Source organism: Amphiura filiformis, chromosome 7, assembly GCF_039555335.1.
Source record: "Amphiura filiformis chromosome 7, Afil_fr2py, whole genome shotgun sequence".
NCBI lineage: Eukaryota > Metazoa > Echinodermata > Ophiuroidea > Amphilepidida > Amphiuridae > Amphiura > Amphiura filiformis.
The window spans coordinates 20,235,851-20,257,396 of NC_092634.1; the positions used below are offsets into that span (position 1 = coordinate 20,235,851).

The 21,546-nt window shown below is 39.0% G+C and overlaps 1 protein-coding gene across 1 annotated transcript; it reads left to right on the forward strand.

Annotated features, from left to right (window-relative positions):
* Nucleotides 1-274: 274 nt before the first annotated feature.
* Nucleotides 275-21,224, forward strand: LOC140156302 (uncharacterized). Its single transcript, XM_072179282.1, has 4 exons — nt 275-379; nt 13,835-13,969; nt 18,206-18,710; nt 21,013-21,224. The coding sequence occupies exons 1-3, from the start codon at nt 353-355 to the stop codon at nt 18,704-18,706; spliced, it is 663 nt and encodes a 220-aa protein (XP_072035383.1). The 5' UTR covers nt 275-352; the 3' UTR covers nt 18,707-18,710; nt 21,013-21,224.
* The last annotated feature ends 322 nt before the right edge of the window (nt 21,225-21,546 follow it).

The window sequence follows — 21,546 nt, forward strand, 5'->3', positions numbered from 1 at the left end:
TGGGAGTTCATAACAATTAGTAAGTTAAAAAACTTATGCTCAAAAACTTAATGATACTTGTAATTTAATTTAATTAATTAATTAGTTATATCTGATTTATGATGTTTTTGATGCCCTAAACGATGTACGCGCCTTGCCCGAAGTTTATTTTTCTTCAAAACACTTCCAGCCCCCATGTAAATCTAATGGTGCACCCCTTACATTAATGTTTCAGTGGAATGTAGCAGAGTTTTTTGATGCTTGCAGTGTGATAGCTTTTGCTGGTTATACTTTTCAAGAAGATACACAAACTTATCGTGCTGCGGTAAAATGGAAAGAACTTTGTGAACGCACTCCTATCAGTCACATTCCAATGATGAATGGTTGTGATGGTTTAGAAGTAAGCAATATTGCATAATATGTTCCACTTTCACATTATTATTTTAATTTGTGCATGTTCACTTTTAGATTTCATCATTATAGGAGTGTTCAGAAATACTTTTGTGTGTGGGGGGGGGGGGGATCAAGGCAAAGTATGGGAGCCGCAATAATTTGAGACTCTAGAAGGTTGCCTAAAAGTTGTTCTCATATCAAGGGGGAAGGGGGGAGATAAGTTTTACATGCTTGAAAGCAGGTCAAAAAAAGTTCAAAGGTTTATGGAGGGGAAAAAAGTTGTTAGTAGTCCATGCTAGTCCAAGTTGCTAACCTCTCCCTCACCAAAATATTTCTGAACACTCACTTATTTGAGCAGAGTTGAGAGAACCACTGCACTGAGGCAATTTTGTCAAACAGTGTGTTAATACTGAGCGTACGGCTTTGACCCACTATTTTCTTGATACTACCGATCAAAATCCGACCACCGTTACCCAGCTTGTTTCTACTGAGACCAGAAAGCCGTATCTCGCACGATGCACGGCATTTTTTCCTGTAAACCGGAAGTACGGAAAACAGATTTCGGCGAGCGCAAGGCATGACGGTTCTATCCTAAATTGAAATGTCTACGCATGGCAGCTCATGGCATAGGGCCTACAAGCACAATTTAGTGTTTTCCTTAATCCACATTGCATTAATTTACCAGTGGATCTAGTAATTGGCTATCTATAACAAATTACCGAGTTGCAAAACCTTTCGTGATAAAAACTTGAACGGTGGTGATGCAACTGCAAATTTTACTTTTGCAAACTTAATCATTTACCGAAGTTACGCATAGGCGTAGATCCGGGGGATGGGGGATTTATCCCCCAATATTTTGCCAGGGGGATGGTCCATACAATCATCCCCCAATGTTGACGCCTGATAATGGGTTTCTGACCAAATTAACCTCATATTTGCACATTTTAGCCCCAAAAGTGCAAATTTTTGCGCGCTTCGCATTTAATCTACTTTTACACCATATTTCATCAGTTTAGCTTCAAAATAGCAAAATTTTTCGCGCGCTTCGCGCACATTTATATCATAAACTAATTTTGTCGCCAAAGGGTGCTGGATTGACTATACTTCAAGATTTTTTTCCAACTTCATCCCCCCCAATGTCAAAAAGAAATCTACGCCACTGGAGTTACGCTGCATATTCACCTCATCTTTTTGGGCGGGTGCGGCGTGCCGCACCCGCCTTATATTCTCTGACTATTGACCTACTTTTTCACATGCCGCAGTGTTGAGAAAATATTCGTGCGGTTATATCCCAAACACCCACAGAGGTGATAGTTTACGGCGAGTTTTGTAATTATTACTTGATTTTGATATGCAAGTAATCGATAAAAGTCGTCATAGGCAGTAATGTGTTTGTATTAAAAGAAATAACAAAAATAATTATTTAAGTAATAGAAATACTATTTGGAAATTGCAGCAAGATTTGCAGATGTTTTTATTTGAACAGTACCAGTTCACCAGTTTTGCTAGTTTTCCTAATCTTTGGGCTAAATTAATAGCATCGTGAAGGTCATATATATATCATTTTATACTGACAGCTTCGGCATGTACTTAAATACAGCTTGTATGTGCATTGTGTTCAGTGTGTACATATAGGCTATTTACTTTTCAAATCTTGTGACAAATAGTGCTTGCTGATGCTTTTATAAGGTATTATAGACAAATTATTAGAATGCATGTGCACCAGTAGAAATGGCCCAGGTTGAATAAAATAAATAAACATATGAATGAATATTTTATTCCCTGGATTATTTTGTTGGGACAAAATAATGATATAGTTTGACGCTTTGAAATACAGTTATGTTAATCATAATAAAGTTACAAAGTTAAAAAATAATATCGAAATATTGTAAAATCAAACTTTTCCCCTCATATAAAGTTGTATCAAAACAACATATTGAGGAAATTGATATGACAGATTTTTAAACTTTGATATGGAAAGATACCCCAGCCCTGTTGTCTCACCAGAGAAGATGAGCAGAAGTCTTTCTATCTGATGATATTAAAAAAACTCTAGGTATGATTACGAAAATGTTGTTAATAACTATTATCTACAAAAGTTTTATAACAATGTTTTATATAAAATGTTAACATAAAACGTCTTCTGTTATGATGTGAAGGGTTAATATAAAGACAGGGAAAATCTGTTCCAACTGACCAGAAGAGAACAAAGGATAAGCAATAGATAAGATTAAAATCAGGAAAATATGACACAACCTCCAATGGGGAATAACAAGCGTATAAAGTTAAAACTCTTTTAACTTTGTTTATACGTTTGTGTTATTCCCCATTGGAAATCGATGTTGTGTCATATTTTCCTATTTTAATTGTGAACTTGACTTACTCATTCTTTCATTTCTCTTGACAATTTTTCATTTGCCCGCCCTATTCCTTTTAAAGGAATTTTTATTCAATCTTAGTGAGTAAAGTCTAAAAATGAGCAAAAATACCTTTAAAAAATATCCAGGGACCTCAAAATAGTGAGCATCAGTTACTATGTCCGCCTACAACTACATCGCGTCAAACAAAAAAAATCTTGCGTCTTGGCGTATCAACACGCCCGCGTCAAACAAACAAAACGCGTATCATTTAGTTCGGCGTCATCGCGATCGCTGCCTCTGAAGCAAGTGGGAATAATAAACACGGGAAAATCAAAATGAGTGAGTATAGAGTGCCATGGGTGGCGATATTAGAAAGAAGTACTAAAACCATGATACTACGGACAGATAAGAGGCAGAGCGGATAAGAGGGAGAAGAGGGATGTGAGCTAAAGAGGGAACAGTGGAAAGAACGGGAGGATATGGAACACGGGGGGGGGGGGGGCAACAAAGAAGAAGTTGATTAAAATGAATTAAATAAAACGACTGATCAATTGGTAATAAATTAGGGAGTTGGTAAAATTGTTCGCAATCAAATTAAAACTTGGAGGGTGGTGATGCATTTGTAATGTTCGCAATAAAATTAAAACTTGGAGGGTGGTGATGCATTTCTAAATTGCAACTCGGTAATTTTTTTATAGATTTACGAACCGCGAAAGACGGGTGACCGCTAGTTATGATAATTAAAAACTACAGCCAAAATATAACCAACTCATTAACTATAAGAAGTAGGCCTACAAAAGTAAAATCATATTCACTTTACTTTATGCGAGTCACACATGTGACCAGGGTGTGCAGCAATGAGACTTTATAATATCAGAAAGAAGGAACCTACTACATTATAGGCCTAGGCAGGCGCGTCGCAAGCGGGGCGCCCATGGGCGCCCCACTTTTTTGCAAAGAAAAGAAGAGAAGAGAAAAGAAAGGGAAAAAGGAGAAGAAGAGAAGAGAAAGGAGGAGAGAAAAAAGTTAAATTATGGCGTATAGTCATGATAGTAGGCACCACACATAAAGCCGCGCAGTCGGGTTGATCGGTAGTAGGTCTTATGATATACCGGTATAGCCCTGCAATTATTTTAGGCATTGCTTGCGGGTCCCGGTTCCAGCACTCCGTGTATACCGCGGGTCACTCATGCTCGTTGGCGAACTTTGAAAACACCCCTTTTTGAATCTCATTTCAGGATAAAAACCCCCTATTTTTAGCAATTTCGCGAATTTTTTGCCCTTCTACAATGCCACTTTTTTCGCTAAAACGCGAATAATATTTCTAATAATTATACCCCTTTTTGATAGAAACGCATTAATTAATGTACGGCACCCGCGGTTGTATAGGCCTATGCATCGTATAATAATATTTACCTAATGTAATGTGCACCAAACGGAATAATGAAACTGAAATTCGTAAATGAATTGAATAATGAAATTACGATGATTTATACATGTGATTGGTGAATAAAGAGCACCCTTTTTCAATTTAGCGAACAAGTGTACGTGAAAAATGACCCATTTTTTATTGTATTTCGCGAACATCCCCCCTCAAACACCTCCCTGCATAGTGGGTAAACAAGTGCCCATGTTCGCTTCTTCTTTCAAAATTTGCCAGTTTAGGCCCTATGTTTAACAGAATTTATAGGCCTACAATAATAGGAAAAACTACTTGTCCACGGAAGGCTTATGTACCGTCATTTCACAAATTTTCGGCTTTTTCAAACTTAACTTTTCTCACTAATAGTGCTAAAATGGTTCACCAAATCGCTTCAATTAGGTCTTCATTTTGCAAAAGTTTCTTACTACCCCTGCATAGTCGACAAACAAGTGGTAATTCTCCTTTCGACATTTGTCAATTTATGTTTCAACACAATTTGTAGGCCTACAATAATAGGGAAACTTGTCCACGAAATTCGCGAAAGGCTTCATGGAACGCTCATTTCACAAATTTTCGGCTTTTTCAAACTAAAGTTTTACACACTAATAGTGCTAAAATGGTCCAACAAATCGCTTCAATTGGGTCTTCATTTTGCAAAGGTTTCTTACTTCTTTCGACATTTGCCAATTTATATTTCAACACAATTTGTAGGCCTACAATAATAGGAAACTTGTCCACGAAATTGGCGAAAGGCTTCATGGGCGCTCATTTCACAAATTTTCGGCTTTTTCAAATTAAAGTTTTACACACTAATAGTGCTAAAATGGTCCAACAAATCGCTTCAATTGGGTCTTCATTTTGCAAAAGTTTCTAACTTCTCAGGGGGAACATCCCCCTCAGACACCCCCCTGCGTAGTGGACTCGCTGCTCCTTTCGACATTTGTCAATTTATGTTTCAACACAATTTGTAGGCCTACAATAATAGGGAAACTTGTCCACGAAATTAGTGAAAGGCTTCATGGAACGCTCATTTCACAAATTTTCGGCTTTTTCAAACTAAAGTTTTACACACTAATAGTGCTAAAATGGTCCAACAAATCGCTTCAATTGGGTCTTCATTTTGCAAAAGTTTCTAACTTCTGAGGGGGGCACATCCCCTCAGACACCCCCCTGCGATGCCCGCTTCGCGCCCATTTTTTAAACATTTTTTGCAGTGTCATATTGGGTTCGTCTATTGGGCGCCCCACCTTTATACGCCTTGCTACGCGCCTGGGCCTAGGCCCCTTCTAGTATAAGTAGAATATAAATCGCACTCTTTTTGCATGACCTCGACCCGGCAACCGATCACACGGCTCGTTTCTACTGTGCGGATTACACGCTTTGACCCGGCATGATCCACTTCAAGAGGTGTATCACAAAAGGTGTGTACATGACCCGGTATGACACGGCAACCGATTACCCAGGATCGTTTCTACTGGGCTTGTTACCCGCCATTACACTGCACGGCACGGAATTTGGCCCTCAGTAGAGACATGGAGAAAGTCAATTTTATTTGTGATAGGCCTACACTCTCTGGCCTACACTGTTGCAAAACAATTTGTTTTTTGTTAAAGCCATATTATAATATTTCTTTAAAAATAGATTAGTATTCATTTTTAATAAAATGTTAGCATTTACTGTCAGATATGTCCCTTTTAATTTTGAGCCGAACAAGTGAGGTAAAGCAAAGAAAATTGGAATTTACTACTAGTGCCAATGCATGTTACTCAGGCGTTTGTAATATGGTACGATCCTCTGGCGTGTGTGTGTGTGTCCCGCACGCCGTGTACGTAGTACTGTGTTGACATCACATATGCGTTCTATCGTAATAATAAAACGACGGTTCCGGCGGTTTATTCACAATCTCAGATTTTGACAAAACTACAGCACCTAAAGTCTTGATTTTTGCAGAGAATTTTTGTTTACTAAAATACATTACAATCGTGTAAAAACCTGAAGTTAAAAATTTTTTGAGGGTGTTCTCCTCAGCAAAATGAAGACCCAATTGAAGCCATTTGGTGGACCAGCCATCTTGGCACTATTATTGTGTAAAAAAGCAGAAAATTTGTGAAATAACGGCCCAATTTGAAGCCAAGTTTTCACTGTTATTGTATAAATTATTGCTTTACACATGGTACCGGATGTCCGAAACAGAAGCGAAAAGGGCAACTCCTTTATGCATATGCGGGGGGTATTTGAGGGGGTGTTGAAGTTGGGAAATTTTGCAAAATGAAAGCCCAATTGAAGCCATTTCAGTGGTGGACGATTTTGACACTATTATTGTGTACAATTTTAGTTAGAAAAAGTTAGGAAATGTGTGAAAATGAAGGCCCAATTGAAGCCAGTCATGAACCATTATTTGCTATAAAGTGTAATGGGTGCCCAATACAGAACCAAAAACAGCCAGTTGTTTATCTATATGCAGGGGGTGTCTGCCGGGGGTGTCTGAGGGGAAAGGTTGGGAAATTTTGCAAAATGAAGGTCCAATTGAAGCCATTTGGTGCATCATTTTGACACTATTTATATCATTGCTTAATTTAAACAAAAAAGGGCCCAAACTCAATTTGCAAAATTTTAAATGTTTATACACTGGCCCACTGTCACTTCATAAGACTTGAGACTTGCAATTATTACTAAAGCATGCATGGATTGATGTCAGCAATGAGTCCATTTTAATACTGATGACAAAATGTGATGGGGCCCTGCATTTCGGGCCGAGGACCCGCTACCTTCAAGCAATGCCTAAAATAATCACAGGCATATACATATTATACTTACAATCGACCTGACTACGCGTTTTCTTAGGCATGGGCCTACCGAATTACGTGCAATGTAACTTTTTCTCTTCTCTTTTTCTCCCTTTTCTCTTCTCTTTTTCTCCTTTTCTCTTCTTTCCTTTCCTTTTTGTTTCACCCCCCCCCCCCCATCCATGCCTGAGCCGGGATCAATCAACATCAATAGAGAACCAAGCATGACCAAGAAACCTGTTTTTTTACCGATAAACTTGGTTTTTCAATTCGATTGTCATAGTTTTTTTTGATAAACCTGGTTTAATTTGATTGTCATAGTTTTTCGACCAGGTTTCTTGGTCGAGAATCCTGGTTTTTCAAAAAACTATGACAATCGAATTTGAAAAACCTGGTTTTTCGATTGAAAAACCAAGCCAGATTTTTTCGATCGAAAAACCAGGTTTTTCTGTTCTATTATGCAATATACTTGCCATAGACGTCATATGATTGATAGAATGATGTCATAGGATGTTGTGATGTAGCCCCCCCCCCAGGCATCAGCAAGTTTCCCAGATAGGATCTATTTCTAGACCTTTGGATAATAACAACGGTTTACTTTATGGTCTTCCTGATTCACAAATATCTAAGCTTCAACGCATTCAGAACTCAGCCGCCAGACTTGTAACACTTACAAAATCTCGTGATCATATATCTCCAATCCTCCGCGAACTACACTGGCTACCTATCAAATCCCGCATAACGTATAAGATTCTTCTTCTTACCTACAAATCTCTTCATGGACTTGCAACTCTTTATTTACAAGAACTTCTTCATGAATATAAGCCTACACGCAATCTTCGCTCTACTTCTCAATTTCTTCTTGTAACTCCACCAGTGTCAACTCAATCTTATGGTCAACGTTCATTTTCTTCTGCTGCAGCTGAGCTCTGGAACAATCTTCCTTACAATATTAAAATATCTAAGACTGTTGATCAATTCAAATGCTCTGAAAACATACTTGTTTAATGTTAAAAATGTTTAATGCTTCATTTGCCTGTAACCATGGTTACAATTTAAACTTGTTGTTCTGTTGTTATTTGTATACAGTGTTTTTTATGTAGCGCTTTGAGACTTAATTGTGTATTGCGCTTTATAAGCATGGTTTTATTATTATTATTATTTGTCACAATTGAGTCCTTATAATTATGTGCATTGCATCCAGAAATCTACGGGAATACTCTTTTTGCTCCCATTCAAGAATTTTTACATTTTCCCAGTCAATCTGGCACAGTGTCGACTTCCTATACGATAAATATAAATTTAATACTCCGTTGGTGAGCGACGGGCGACTGGTATTTCACCGAACGCAAAAAAAAGGAGTTCTATCTGATTGGCTAGCAATCGATCGCTTAGGTCGCTTAGTAGTCAACTACAAACTCAAAACTGAGCATCAGTATTCAATTCGATTGAAATCGATATTCTATTATTGCCGTAGATAAAGAGAGTGATAGTGTGTCAATAATGTACATTGTATTGCAGCTGGATTTTACATGCATTCTTTTATATACATTTTTTCTCAAAGAGTTCAATATGATCACAATTTTTACTCAGGATTTCAAATTTTTTACCCGCAAATTGCAGTTAAACATATCCACAGCAAAATACCGGTCCACACTAATTAGTGTGTTTAATTTCCAGTTAGTGTATTTAAGATAAAACCTGACAACAAATAAAATTTTCTTGCAATAGAAATATCATATGGGATACTGATATGGTAGGCCGCAACCGCCACAACGTGGAGCTGCTACGCGTAGCTGACTTTTTGCTCCGTGGAGCCAAATTGACCAATCATGATCATGTTAGAGTTTTTCATTACTCGGAGGTAAAACTGACAAATTAAGTACGACTTACTCATTACGTGAAGCGAATTGATTCATTAAGAATTTGCCAGACGAAAAGCGTCACGTGAAGTTGCAAGATATCCTCGGTCACGAAAGTTATGATTCAAAAAGTAGTTTATGAAAAGTACGAACTGACTTATTATTAAGATGGACATGCACTCATAAGAAACTCATACAGTATTGTACATAACTATATAGCTAGGCAGAGTGGTGGTAAACTATGCACACAGTTCTGCGATCTGCAGTGTATCGCCGGGAGCTAATTTGTATAACTTATGCGGTGTCCCTGCGAATTCGACCTTCAGCAAACTGCAAACCAGTTCGGATTTACTTTATATACTAGTAGTAGGCCATACATACTGTAGTTACTGTCCGTTTTCCTATACACAATACTCAGTGCGCTCACCATTGACGCGTGACCTCTACAAATAGTGTATGTTAGAAGTATAGGCCATTGCCTAGTTGGCGTCACTGTGTAAAAAATAACCGCCAATATTTAAAGTATTCTCTGAAATTCTAGAAAATATAGTTTTGTAACATGTCCTAAATTTTTAGCTAATTTAGGTGTTTGGAAATATTGGTACTTTAGTGTTTTAGGAAGGATATGTAAACGACAGATAACACCAAAAAATATGAAGAAATTATTTCTAAACCGTATTAAGTCATTAAGCTTCTCATTTTCAAGAACGCTGCTTAACAATAAGCAGACTATTGTCTCATTTCGTAAACAAAAGCCCACAGTATTGTTACCTTGCGTTAAGCTTTATAATCGTTCACCCAACTGAAACTATAATACCAGCTCATTGCTCATTGCACAGGTAAAACAGACACAAGTGCAGTGTGTATTTAACCAGAGAAGATCTGATGTAACATAGTTGAGCTGTTTTCATTGAGTGTTATCTTGGTTTAATAGCTTCAAAGGTCGTGGTGAGTTCTACTGTAGACATGACAGCATCATGATTATTTTAAAGTCAACAACATTCAACAATATGATCACCGTGATAGTATGAGAGTATCAGTACCGTGGGTGTCAGTGATCCTGGACACAGTGACACCCACGCCTCACACATGTACTGATGCAAGGTCTCATACTAATCAAACAATGGTATTCAGGGGCGGACTGGTGGTTTTAGGCGGCCGTGGCAAATTTATTAAGACCGGCCCTATGAATAGAGCGCAGCGAGCGTAGCGACTAGCGCATGGGGTCCAGGGGCCTGCGTAAGGGCCGCTGGTAGGGTCCAGGGCAAAGCCCCTGGTGGGGGGCCAGGGGGCGAAGCCCCCGGACAACTAAGGGTTTTAGCTATTCTAGAGGGTCAGGAAGCCCGGATTTGACAACGATTTCTGAAGCCAAATTCCATTTGTACAGACTTGAAATATTCTTTATCCATTGTCACTCACTTGCAATAATCAAGATCAAACCAACAGTTATTCAATTTATAAGTAGTGTGCATGTTTTATGTTTTGACTCATTTGCACACATATAGAATTACATCTTTGCAGAACTGTGTTATCATATCGTGAGTATATTCAATCATTAAAAGACAAAATGCTAAAAATTGTTTAGGCCTACTGGGTAAAGGTTAATAGCAACTTTTTAAAACTATTGCGATTTGGTAGTTCACAGCATGCAGCATCTAGCGAATGGTAGTGAGCTTTGGCAAAAATTGCATTGATCATTTCATAGCGAGCGTGATAAAACTCCACAGTGGCGTAGATTTGTTTTTGATATTGGGGTTGGAAAAATATTCTTGAAATAGCACCTTTTGGCGACATTATAAGTTTATTGTACAAACAGCCTTGAAGCGCTATACACATTTTTGGCATATTGAAGCTAAACTGGTGATGATGCAGTGCAATAAATTAGGCCAATGAAACCTAAAAAATTGACACTTTTAGGCTAAAATGGCCAAATATGAGATTGATTTGGTCAGAAACTCACACAGGCCTACAGGTGTCATCATGGGGGGGGGGGGGGGCTTGTATGGACCACCCCCCCTTTTAAAATATGGGGGGGGTTACCCCCATCCCCCGGGATCTACGCCTATGAGTTGAAACATCAAAAGAGACAGAAATTGGTTTGAGTATTGAACTGAGTAATGTGGCTGTAAGTATTATGTAATGTAATCCCTGCATTATAAGGAGCACCACAGCCCAGAGGTTTTCGAATGATGGTCTAGCCGTGCTAGTTTTGACAGCTGATGGTGGTCCAGAGGGCCAAAGGCCGGGAGGGGGGCACTCACTAAAAATGAGTGAAGCGATGTGCGTGCAGTGCGGCCACAACCCACATTAACCCCCATTTTTCAACTCCCTCTCACTCAATGACCACTTTTTTATTTTTTATTTTACTGAATTACTGAACTCCTCACTCAATGACCCCTATTTTTTCTTTTCCTGTCACAAAAATACCACCCTTTGTAAAGAATTTTTGAAAAATTTCTGGTAATCTTTCACCGTTGTTTCTCAAAAAAAATCCCATTTTGATGACTTTTGAAAAACAATTATCACAAATTTGTCAACTTTATATTTTGACCCAAGTTTTGTCCCAGTCTCACTGAAAGAACCCCCTTTTGAGGCCTCCTTACTGAATGACCCCTTGCTTATATGGCGTCGAAGCTCTCACCAAAAGACCCCTACAGCATGTATAGTTTCAAACTGGTGTCCCATGTCCTCACATCCCCGTCACTTCGAAAGCCGAGTGCCTGTAGGCCTATCAGCCCCTATTTCTACAGGCCTTAGGCCCTATCACTATGCAGACAAACAGCGGGCACACTATGTAGGCCCTTATATTACTCAGCCCCCTCAATGATCCCCTCCTTTCTTCTCTTTTCCTTTCTTTCTCCTATGTCAGCCTAATTCCAAATGCCCATACCGGCCCTAGCCTCATTCCGCAGCCAATATTCCATTGACAGCCAGCCCAATATATCGCATCTAGAGTATTGGCCTTTTGCTGTGTTTACTTCTAGAGAATTGATTTAAAAGGCCATTTGTAGGTAATGCCGCGACGGTGTACTAGTGGCCGGCCTATAATAGCTTAGTGTTAGGGCCTATACCTTAAGCCCTAGGGCCTATGTCTTAGGCCTTACGCCTTCGGCTCTCGGACCTATGCCTCAGGCCTTAGGGCCTATGTCTTAAGATACTCCTTCCCCATTCTCTCCCCTTTTCTTCTATTTTCCCTTTCTTTCTCCTCTTTTTCCTTTTCTCTCTTTCTCGGCCCATGTGGCGATCGCCACAACGCCACAGTGGCCAGTCCGCCCCTGATGGTATTGATCCTGTACAACTGGTTGTGGTTTATTTACAATCGATTCATTTAAAATCCCCATAGTAAACATTAATTTTGGCAAGAGTTTTTCTCTCTGGAACGAGGATGCATCCACTGGCTCGCGTAATGAAAAGATCTAACATGATTGGTCAATTTAGCTCCATAAGCGAAAAAGTAAGCTACGCGTAGCAGCTCCACGCCAGGCGGTTACGGCCAGCCATATATTGATCATGCGAAAATCGTAAAACATAGAATAGAAACAGTGTGGCGGCTCTCAAAATCTCAAATTGTATGCTTAGCCTGAGTCGCACGGGCTATCTCGAACAAATTCACCATGCGTAGTTGTTGAAAAACGTGAGGATTCATCGTACTATCACGGCAATTTTTAACACGAAGATATAGGGATGATGACGGTGTGTCTGGTGTCCTTTGGATCTTACGACATGCTCCCTGACCGCTGATTTGGGGTGGCAGCGGAAGAAAGTCCAGTCTTTATAGCCGCAGTTCCTAAGCGCGTTTTTCACGTGAGCAATTCTCGTCCTCCTTATCTGTCGAGTCTGTCACAACAGTTTCCATGCAGTGAAGTAGCATTCTCACAACACTGAGTTTATGTTCAAGTGGGTGGTGAGAGGAGAAGTTCAAGTATTGCTCTGTGTGTGTTGGTTTTCTGAACACCTTGACTTTTAGAGTTCCGTCCTGTTGGCGACAAACCAAAGTGTTGAGGAAGGGAAGCTTACCGCCATCTTCTTTAAAATTAGCAGATAGGCGAGGTCTGCTTGTTTTCTGTTGACAAGGGGCAGTCTTCAGTGAACGGCTCTTTTCAGAGCCATCAGTAGGCAAAGGGCGGCCTACATGTCTCATTCTTAGGTACTTTGTCCTGAAGAAGTCAGAGCTACTCCTGACAAAAGCTTGACAGTTCTAAACTTGTCAGACGGCGAACCCGCTAAAAACCCACTAATTGTTATGAATTCCCGTCGTAAAAGCCAATCCCACAAAAAGGCTGTAATGTGCATCTTCCTTTGGCCCGGTTTTAGGCCACAAATAATTCAGTATCCTCACATGGCCCATTTTAGCATTAAAAACTTTTGTGTTCTTCGCGCATTTGTCCCAGTAAAGTAATTTTAGGAGCGGATTAGCAGGACGATTAAAAAAATTTTACCCCCTCAATCTGGCTGGTACGCATATGTTTAAAAGAAGTCTATGTGAGGTCACAAATGTGTCACCAAAATTTGTGATTTTAACTTGTGATTTTTAAAAATCTCAGAAACTAAAGGGGGACTACTCTGATGCCCACTTCGACAAAAGTAACTATACTTTCCCCCAGCACTTGCCAAAGCCGTGATCCTTAATGCTTTTCACATTGACCAAAACTAATTACAAGACCTCTTCTACATTAAGGCTGGCTTTCCCTTTTAAAGAGAATTTTTATTCCTCCTAAAATAGCCCCTGCTTTGTGCAATATTAATGACAATGACCGCACAATAAATGCATGAAGGCTTTAGGTGTATGTTGTAGATGTGACAAAATCAGAGATTTTGAATAAAACGTATGAGAGGATGTTTAATTATTACGATGGAAATATGGCAATTGGCGACATATGCACTGGTATTAAATAGCGATTTTCTTTGTATTGCTTCATGTGTTTGGGCCAAAATTAAAAGAGGACATATTTTGCCACAGTGTAAACTAACATTTTCTATAAAAAAAAATACAATTCTATTTCTAAATGTTACTTTTTCACTTCTTTACAGGAAAGGCAATATTATCTTCTACTTGCGTGCATCGGATTGGATTTTTTTGAATTGATCCTGGGTTTACGTCTGATATTGAGGGTGATATTCATCTCCATCTACCGTATTGAACTATTTTATCGCAGGTCTCATATGGTAAGTGTATGCCTAGGGGCATACAGGTCAGGGGAAGACTGGCCACACAAAAATATATTTGTGAAATTGTGACAGAAAATATAGTTTAGAAGCTCTTTCCCCTGAAACTGGGACAATCACATGTATGATCCGCTGTTAAGAACTGTGCACCCTAGGAATGAGAAATTTCGCGGGAGTGTAGGCGGATCATTGCATTACTGAAGAAGTCAACCGTGAGTAGAATATTGGATCATTGTCTACATAATTAACGAACTTTATAGATTCTTTTGTGTTGTAAACTGTCATCATTCTTTTGTCTACGTGTTACAAAGGTGATAGAATGCAGTTTGTAATACCCTTCAAGGCCGCATCATCCCACATTTTAGGTGGGATAGTTGGGTACCCGCCCGGGGGGCCACTCAGCTACATTGGTGTACACATGCGTGAACAAAAAAACTCGTAAAAGGTGTCTTTTTTTTGTAAGCGTGTAACGCACGTCCGTGTTTAGGGTCTAAAACGGGTTTTTTGTAACCAGCAAAACGGAAAAAAAAAGGGGGTAAATTTTCGGAAATTCTAGGAAATAAGTAGTACCAGATTTGAACACTTGTTGATCCCCTCGCAAATTTTCCCAATTGAGATTTAGCATCATACCAATCGTTATGATAATACAGCGCCCCATCCCAGCCCTCCATGTATGCTATACCCAATACAGTGTATTGATGACCATCCCCCATACTAGCTATAGCGTTCATTTCTGCATGAAACAAGATGAATTTTCCACCCATTGCCTCCACCACATGCTCGATCTTTCTCGATCGTTTTTACTCTGTCGACGAAGTAAGAACGAGCATCTATGATACAAATTCCAGGGTATGATTTTTTTTCAAAAGGAGGATTGATGATGACTGTGTATGAAAGCCATTTGGAAGTTCATAGTTTGATATATTGCTTTCTATTTGAAATAAATTCTTACCTGATGAATTTTAAAAGAATGTGTACATTGTAATTCCTTTTTCCCTCTCCATTAAAGTGTATTGTTGATATTAATATTAAAAAAACCTGCTAAGGGGTCCGATTTTGACCAGAACCTGTTTCGGGGGTACTTTTTGGGGGGAAAGTGCGCTAAAAACCTGTTAAGGGGTGATTTTGAAAAACAGGGTAGAACCTGTTTAGGGGGTGTTTTTAAAACCGTTGTTCACGCATGTGTACACCAATATAGCTGAGTGCCCCCCCCCCCGGTACCCGTCACGGCTAATGGCTGCCATTGAGGAGCAGGAATGTGTGAAATTGGATTTGTCTATATTGACAATAATCAGGCAGTAATGTGCAGGCTTTTGGGTCTTCAAAAATCAACAACAACAACAAAACACAAAAAGGAGAGAGAGAAAGAGAGAGAAGGGAGGGAGGGAAAAGGTAAAGGGAGTGAGACAGCAGTGGCATAGCCAGTGGTGGCAAGGGGGCATATAAAAAATATATACTCCGAAAATAACCAATAAAAGTGTAAAAAAATGTTGCACCAAATGGCTCCAGTGGGGCTTTCACTTCAATTCAAATTCTGAGGGGTCACATCCTCAGACACCCTGCTATCGCGCAAGCGAGACAGCTGCGCCGATATTCAACCTTTTAAAAAAGATTTTACGTACAGTACTTCAGCCCCCGGGGGTCTTGGTTTCTGGGAACGCCCTGGATGTGCAAGGTGCAGGCTGCAGGGTTGTATTTGTGACCTGAAAATGACAGCATGGTGAAGTTGGCTCGATATTAGAGGTTAGGTATTCGTAATTACGTTGAATATCATCTTTGTTAATGATTTTCTGCACTTGTCATGTAAACATTTCTGGGGTTTCCCTCTCAGCTGTGACTTAATTGCCCTATAAGCACATATGTGACTCCTCGCCACAACTGAGCCCGGATGTCGCCAATCATCATTTTTGAGATATTCAACTAAAATATTCTGCTTGAAATTAGCTTTAAAATGATGTATATCATGTATATAGTACTTGACATTTAAGTAGTGAAAAATCAATAAAACAGTCAATAAATCCTTTCTTTCCTATTGTTTATTGTTAAGTTCGATGGAGCATATCTCAATAGTGGCACTGGCGACATCCGGGCTCAGTTGTGGCGAGGAGTCACATATTATTCTGTTGACCCAAAATGATGAATACAATATACTTTGAAATGGATTAGATTAATAGACAGTGGCGTAGATTTCTTTTTGACATTGGGGGGGATGGAGTTGGAAAAAATTCTTAAAATATAGTCAATGCAGCACCTTTTGGCGACAGAATAAGCTTATTGTACAAATGCGCGCGAAAAATTTTGCTATTTTGAAGCTAAACTGATGAAATATGGTGTAAAATGGAATAAATGCGCACGCGCGCGAAAATTTGCACTTTTGGGGCTAAAATGGGCAAATATGAGGTTAATTTGGTCAGAAACCCATTATCAGGCGTCAACATTGGGGGGGATGATTGTATGGACCATCCCCCCCTGACAAAATATTGGGGGGGGATAAATCCCCCCATCCCCCCCCGGGATCTACGCCTATGTTAATAGATGGAATAATCACATGTTAACCCTCATCTTTAAATGTCTCAAAGGTACTGCTCCGTCATATGTTTCCTCTCAGTTTACTGTCATGCATTCTGTTCATTCAAAAGGTACCAGAAGTCAAACATTTAATTTATTATATGAACCATCTTGGAATAATAATGCTGGTAAGCGCACTTTCCAAATGAGAGCAACTTTAAACTCTGGAATAACCTTCCTGCAAGTATTTGTAATAATTTTGATAACATGAAAATAATTACAACTTAAAGCCATATTACAACATTTCCATAAGAAATAGAATTGTATTTTTTTTGTATAAAATATTAGTTTTCACTGTCAGATATGTCCTCTTAATAATTTGGGCCCAAACAGATGAGGCATACAAAGAAAATCGCTATTTAACACTGTTTAATACCAGCGCACATGTTGCCAATGAGAACCACTCATTCGAATGTGGGCCGTGTTAGTCCATTTGATATGTCACAACTGCCCGCACGCCATGTATTTACTGTGTTATGCACATCGTGTACACGTTCAACTAATATTTCCATCATAATAATAAAACTAATTATAATTAGAGAGGGCGGCCTATCTGCTGTGTCATAGCATGACATCAGTCAATATGACGACATTAAATATTAAATCGAGGATTCAGAGGATACATCCTTTATATATAATGCCAGTTAAAGTGGAGCTCCACAAACTTTAATTATTATATAGGAGAGAAAAAAATCATGTAACCGTCTGGATCCTCGAATTTAATATTTAATGTCTCATATTGACTGATGTCGTTGCTATGACGCAGCAGATAGGCCGCCTCTTCTAATTATAATTAATTTACATTGGTCGTGCGACATTTACGAGAGAATAAAATCATTACATGTTCAATTAGCGGCTGATCCGCCATGAGCTGTTATGGCGTGTGGTGGTGAGCCAACGACATGTAATCGTTAGTGCACGCTGGTTCGAATCCGAACGGTTCTGATTTTTTCTCTCCTTTATTATAATGCCAGTTTGTCGGAGCTCCATTTCTTTAATTATAATAATAAAACGACGATTCCTGTGCAGTGTTTTATTCAAAATCCTGAATTATGACAAAACTACAGGCTACAGCACCTCAAGTCTTGATTTTGGCAGGGTATTAGTTAACTAAAGTACATAACAATCATGTAAAAAACAGAATTTTGAAAAATGTTGAGGACGTCCTCCTCAGCAAATGTTATAATATGGCTTTAAGGTGGTACTACACCCCTTGATAAATTTGTCACTATTTTTGCATTTTTCTCAAAAAATAATAACACACTGGTAACAAAAGTTATGTATATTATAGGGGCAAGGAATCTTACTACACTGGCATTTCAGTGACTCAAGACAAGTGGTACATTATTTATGATAAGAAAAGAGGTACCAATAGAATGTACCTCATTTCTTAACAAATGCCCCCCTTGCCCCCCCCCCCATAGCGCCGCCACTGCTTTTCTCCCTTTCTTTTCCCTTCCTTTTTCTTTACCCTCCCTGTTTCTTTTCCCCTAGGATGGGGGAGGACCAAATTGGGGGGGGAGGTCTTGTTCAGGGGCATTTTACTGGTAGGGTGAAAATTGTTTAGGGGAGTTGTTAAACAATAGTGTTGCATGTGTATACACCATCATTCTTGAATGACTCCCCCTAGGTAATATGTTTTTTTTTTACCATTTTGCTCTTTTTCAGTCTGATGATGGAAATAGCCAGAGGGATTATGGAAATAGCCTGAGCGATGATGGAAATAGCCTGAGCGATGATGGAAATAGCCTGAGCAATGATGGAAATAGGCTGAGTGTAATATCATATAACCACTGTGGTCATGAAGGTGCGCCTGGTTTGAACCGGGCACCAATGGATAGAAGACAATACAACTGTGGCTATGAAGATGCGCCTGGTTTGAACCGGGCACCTATGGATAGAAGACAATACAACTGTGGCTATGAAGATGCGCCTGGTTTGAACCGGGCACCTATGGATAGAAGACAATACAACTGTGGCTATGAAGATGCGCCTGGTTTGAACCGGGCACCAATGGATAGAAGACAATACAACTATGGCTATGAAGATGCGCCTGGTTTGAACCTGGCACCTATGGATAGAAGACAATACAACTGTGGCCGTGAAGGTGCGCCTGGTTTGAACCGGGCACCAATGGATAGAAGACAATACTACAGTGAGGGGTATTAATCAGGTAAGAACATCAACCAACATAGGCATGTTCACACTGAGGTTTAAAATTTAAAGTTTAATTCTACCTGAGACGGATGTAGGTATATTCGTCTCAGATTCTACATGGGGTTTTGCTGATAAAGTATGAAGTTTTATCTTCAAACACAATCACTCGGAGTACATGGAGGCTTGTAACATATGGACCTGTTTACAAACATAGACAAGCGTTCATATTCCCCTCCCCAAAATTCACACCTCCTCCCCAAATAATAATCTGGTCCTGCCACTGCACTGGTGCCTGAAACTGAAAAGCTTGGAGCACTGAGATATAATTTTGTCAAAATTTAAATACAATTCATTTTGACTCTTTATTCTGCCTCAGCCCGGAAAAGTCATTATATCTTCTATGCTTAGCCTAAGAACCAGAACCACACTATAAGGGCTCTCACCACCAAATCAACTTACTATTCTTTTATGTTTTAAAAGGTACAGAAGAATTTGTTATTTTCTCATGGTGCATTTAAAACACCATTTTTGCCTAAAGTGTCTTCTTTATGGACTGCCAGACGCTGATATTGCGAAACTACAGTGTGTGCAGAACTCGGCAACTCGTTTGGTTGTTCAGTGGAGCTAGAAAACGCGACCACATACAACCAGTCCTTCAAGAAAGCGGATTCTTTTTAAGATGCTTTTGATGGTTTACAAGTCCCTCACAAATTTGGCTCCTCTCTACATAAGGGAACTTCTCACTCCATACCTACCCTCACAAACTTTAAGATCAAGCTCAAAAGACTTCTTCAGATTCTGTGTGCGGCTCAATCTGCTAAATCTGGGTACGGACGGAAAAAGAGCTTTTTCCATCACTGCACCGTATGAATGGAACAGTCAGCCTGAGTCTGTAAGACGTGCAAAATCTGTGCAATGTTTCAAGAATTCATTGAAGGCATATTTTTTCAATCTTTGAGTTTGTGCAATCTGTGTTTTCTTTAAATTTGTTTGCTGAACACTATTGTAAATTATTGTGTATTTTAAACATTTTGTTATTCTCTTGCTGGACATGATGATATATCAAGTAATTTCTTGACTGTATTATATTTTATATATGTAATGATTTTAGTATGTAATTTTTGAGTGTTTTCATATGCATTTTATGTAGTTTAAGATTTTACCAATGTTCTGTATCTTGGTTTTTCTTATGTAAGCGCCTTGGGGTTGTGTTTTCAATGTAAGGCACACTGTATAAATCCCACTTATTATTTTTATAAAGTTTATGATATAATGTATCCTATAACCAGCAATATTCTTTAGGTAGTTGATCTGCTTGATTTTGTTTGCAACAGTGCATCAAAAACTATATAAAACTTGCATGCTAATCTTACAACAGAGCGCCTCTATATGCAGTAGCTTCACAGTGACGTCATACGGTGAATTGAGCCCACACGTGCCATTTCAGATTTTGTAACAATTCCAAACTTTTTTCCATTGAGATCACCCCACATTTTCCATTTATTCAAAGTTAAGTGTAACAGTCAAACTTGATGTGGGGGTCTGAGGGTGAAACCCCCAGCAGGGATTTGAAGGGGCTGAGCCCCTCATTGGGGTTTAAGGGGCGAAGCTACATTTAAAGCCTGAGCACTTTTAGCAAAATGAATGTATACAATTTATACATCTAAACTGTAAAACTATGACTTTAAAAATCGGATGATCAACCATTTTTTTGTCAATTTTTTTTTTATTTTATTTTTTTTAAACTCCGCTGAAAAGTGGTGCGGCCATTGTCATTGCCGCACCTGCCGCAGCATTTCCGACGGGCCTGGTTGGAGTTGACTTGGTCATGTTGGTGGTGTGAGCTCAGTTCTCTCTCAATTCAACCCTGGAATTCAACATGGCAGTTTTAATTCTTACGTTTTGTAGTACAAGTTATGTCAAGGAGAGTTAATTGTTTGCCTCTGATGAAACAGAGTAGTTTATTTCATGTATTTGCAACTCCATAATGCCAAAAAAAATAAAAGGTTTGTTTGCCCTTTCAGCTCAAAATTTATTTGGGTCGGTAGGTTGATCTTTTTTCTTTTTTTTAACATCGCAAAGTGTTCCATGGCATCTACAGCTTGCTATGGACCATTTGGTCAATGAGAAACACTTACAGTTATTAATTCTAGCTAATTTGCAGGAACAGGCTCTTGTGTAAGACTTTCAGCAAACAGTTCTTGGTCTTGGTCAGTAACACCGAAACAACTTTAACAGAATGTACAATTGTACATGAACTCCATGAACTTATAGAAACAATACTTGTTAATTGCTTTTGTTTCTTATATTTATTACAGATTACTTGAATGGTGGAAGAGCTTCTATTTTTACTTGGTTACAGGTAGCTCTTGATTAGATCCCCCACACTCCATGTATCCGTGTGTAGGCATCATGCTCCTCAGATATTTCGCGAAATATGGAGTGATTTCTGCTGAAGAAATGCGATTTACAAAACACACAAAAAAAGAGTAATTTTTCAAAAAAAAGTGTTCTTCATTTATGAATCAATTTAAATAAATGTGCATTTTCAATTATTCATCATTCTCATATTAATATAGCTCGAAATTCTTATCTTGGGAAACCAAATGTGCAAATCTAAATATTCTGTAAAAAAAAGAGGTATCTCATTTTGTTGCATTTTAACCCAAAAAAAAGGGCATTGTTGAAGGGCAAAAAATGTGTGAAATCGCTATAAAAAAGGGGATGTTTTCAAAGTTCACAGATGAATGAGCATGCCTATCCGCAGATAAACAGTGTGTGGGCCTGGGATCAGAGCCCTCCACACAGTTACCCAGAAAAAGTTACACAGAAAATCCAGGTGCACATAGCCT

Bases quoted from the DNA above. Each gene is read 5' to 3' on its own strand.
- LOC140156302 (XM_072179282.1), top strand. From the start codon at position 353: ATGATGAATGGTTGTGATGGTTTAGAA. The intron at 380-13,834 runs GTAAGCAATATT...ACTTCTTTACAG, and splicing joins ATGGTTGTGATGGTTTAGAA to GAAAGGCAATATTATCTTCT. The intron at 13,970-18,205 runs GTAAGTGTATGC...GCTCTTTTTCAG, and splicing joins TTTATCGCAGGTCTCATATG to TCTGATGATGGAAATAGCCA.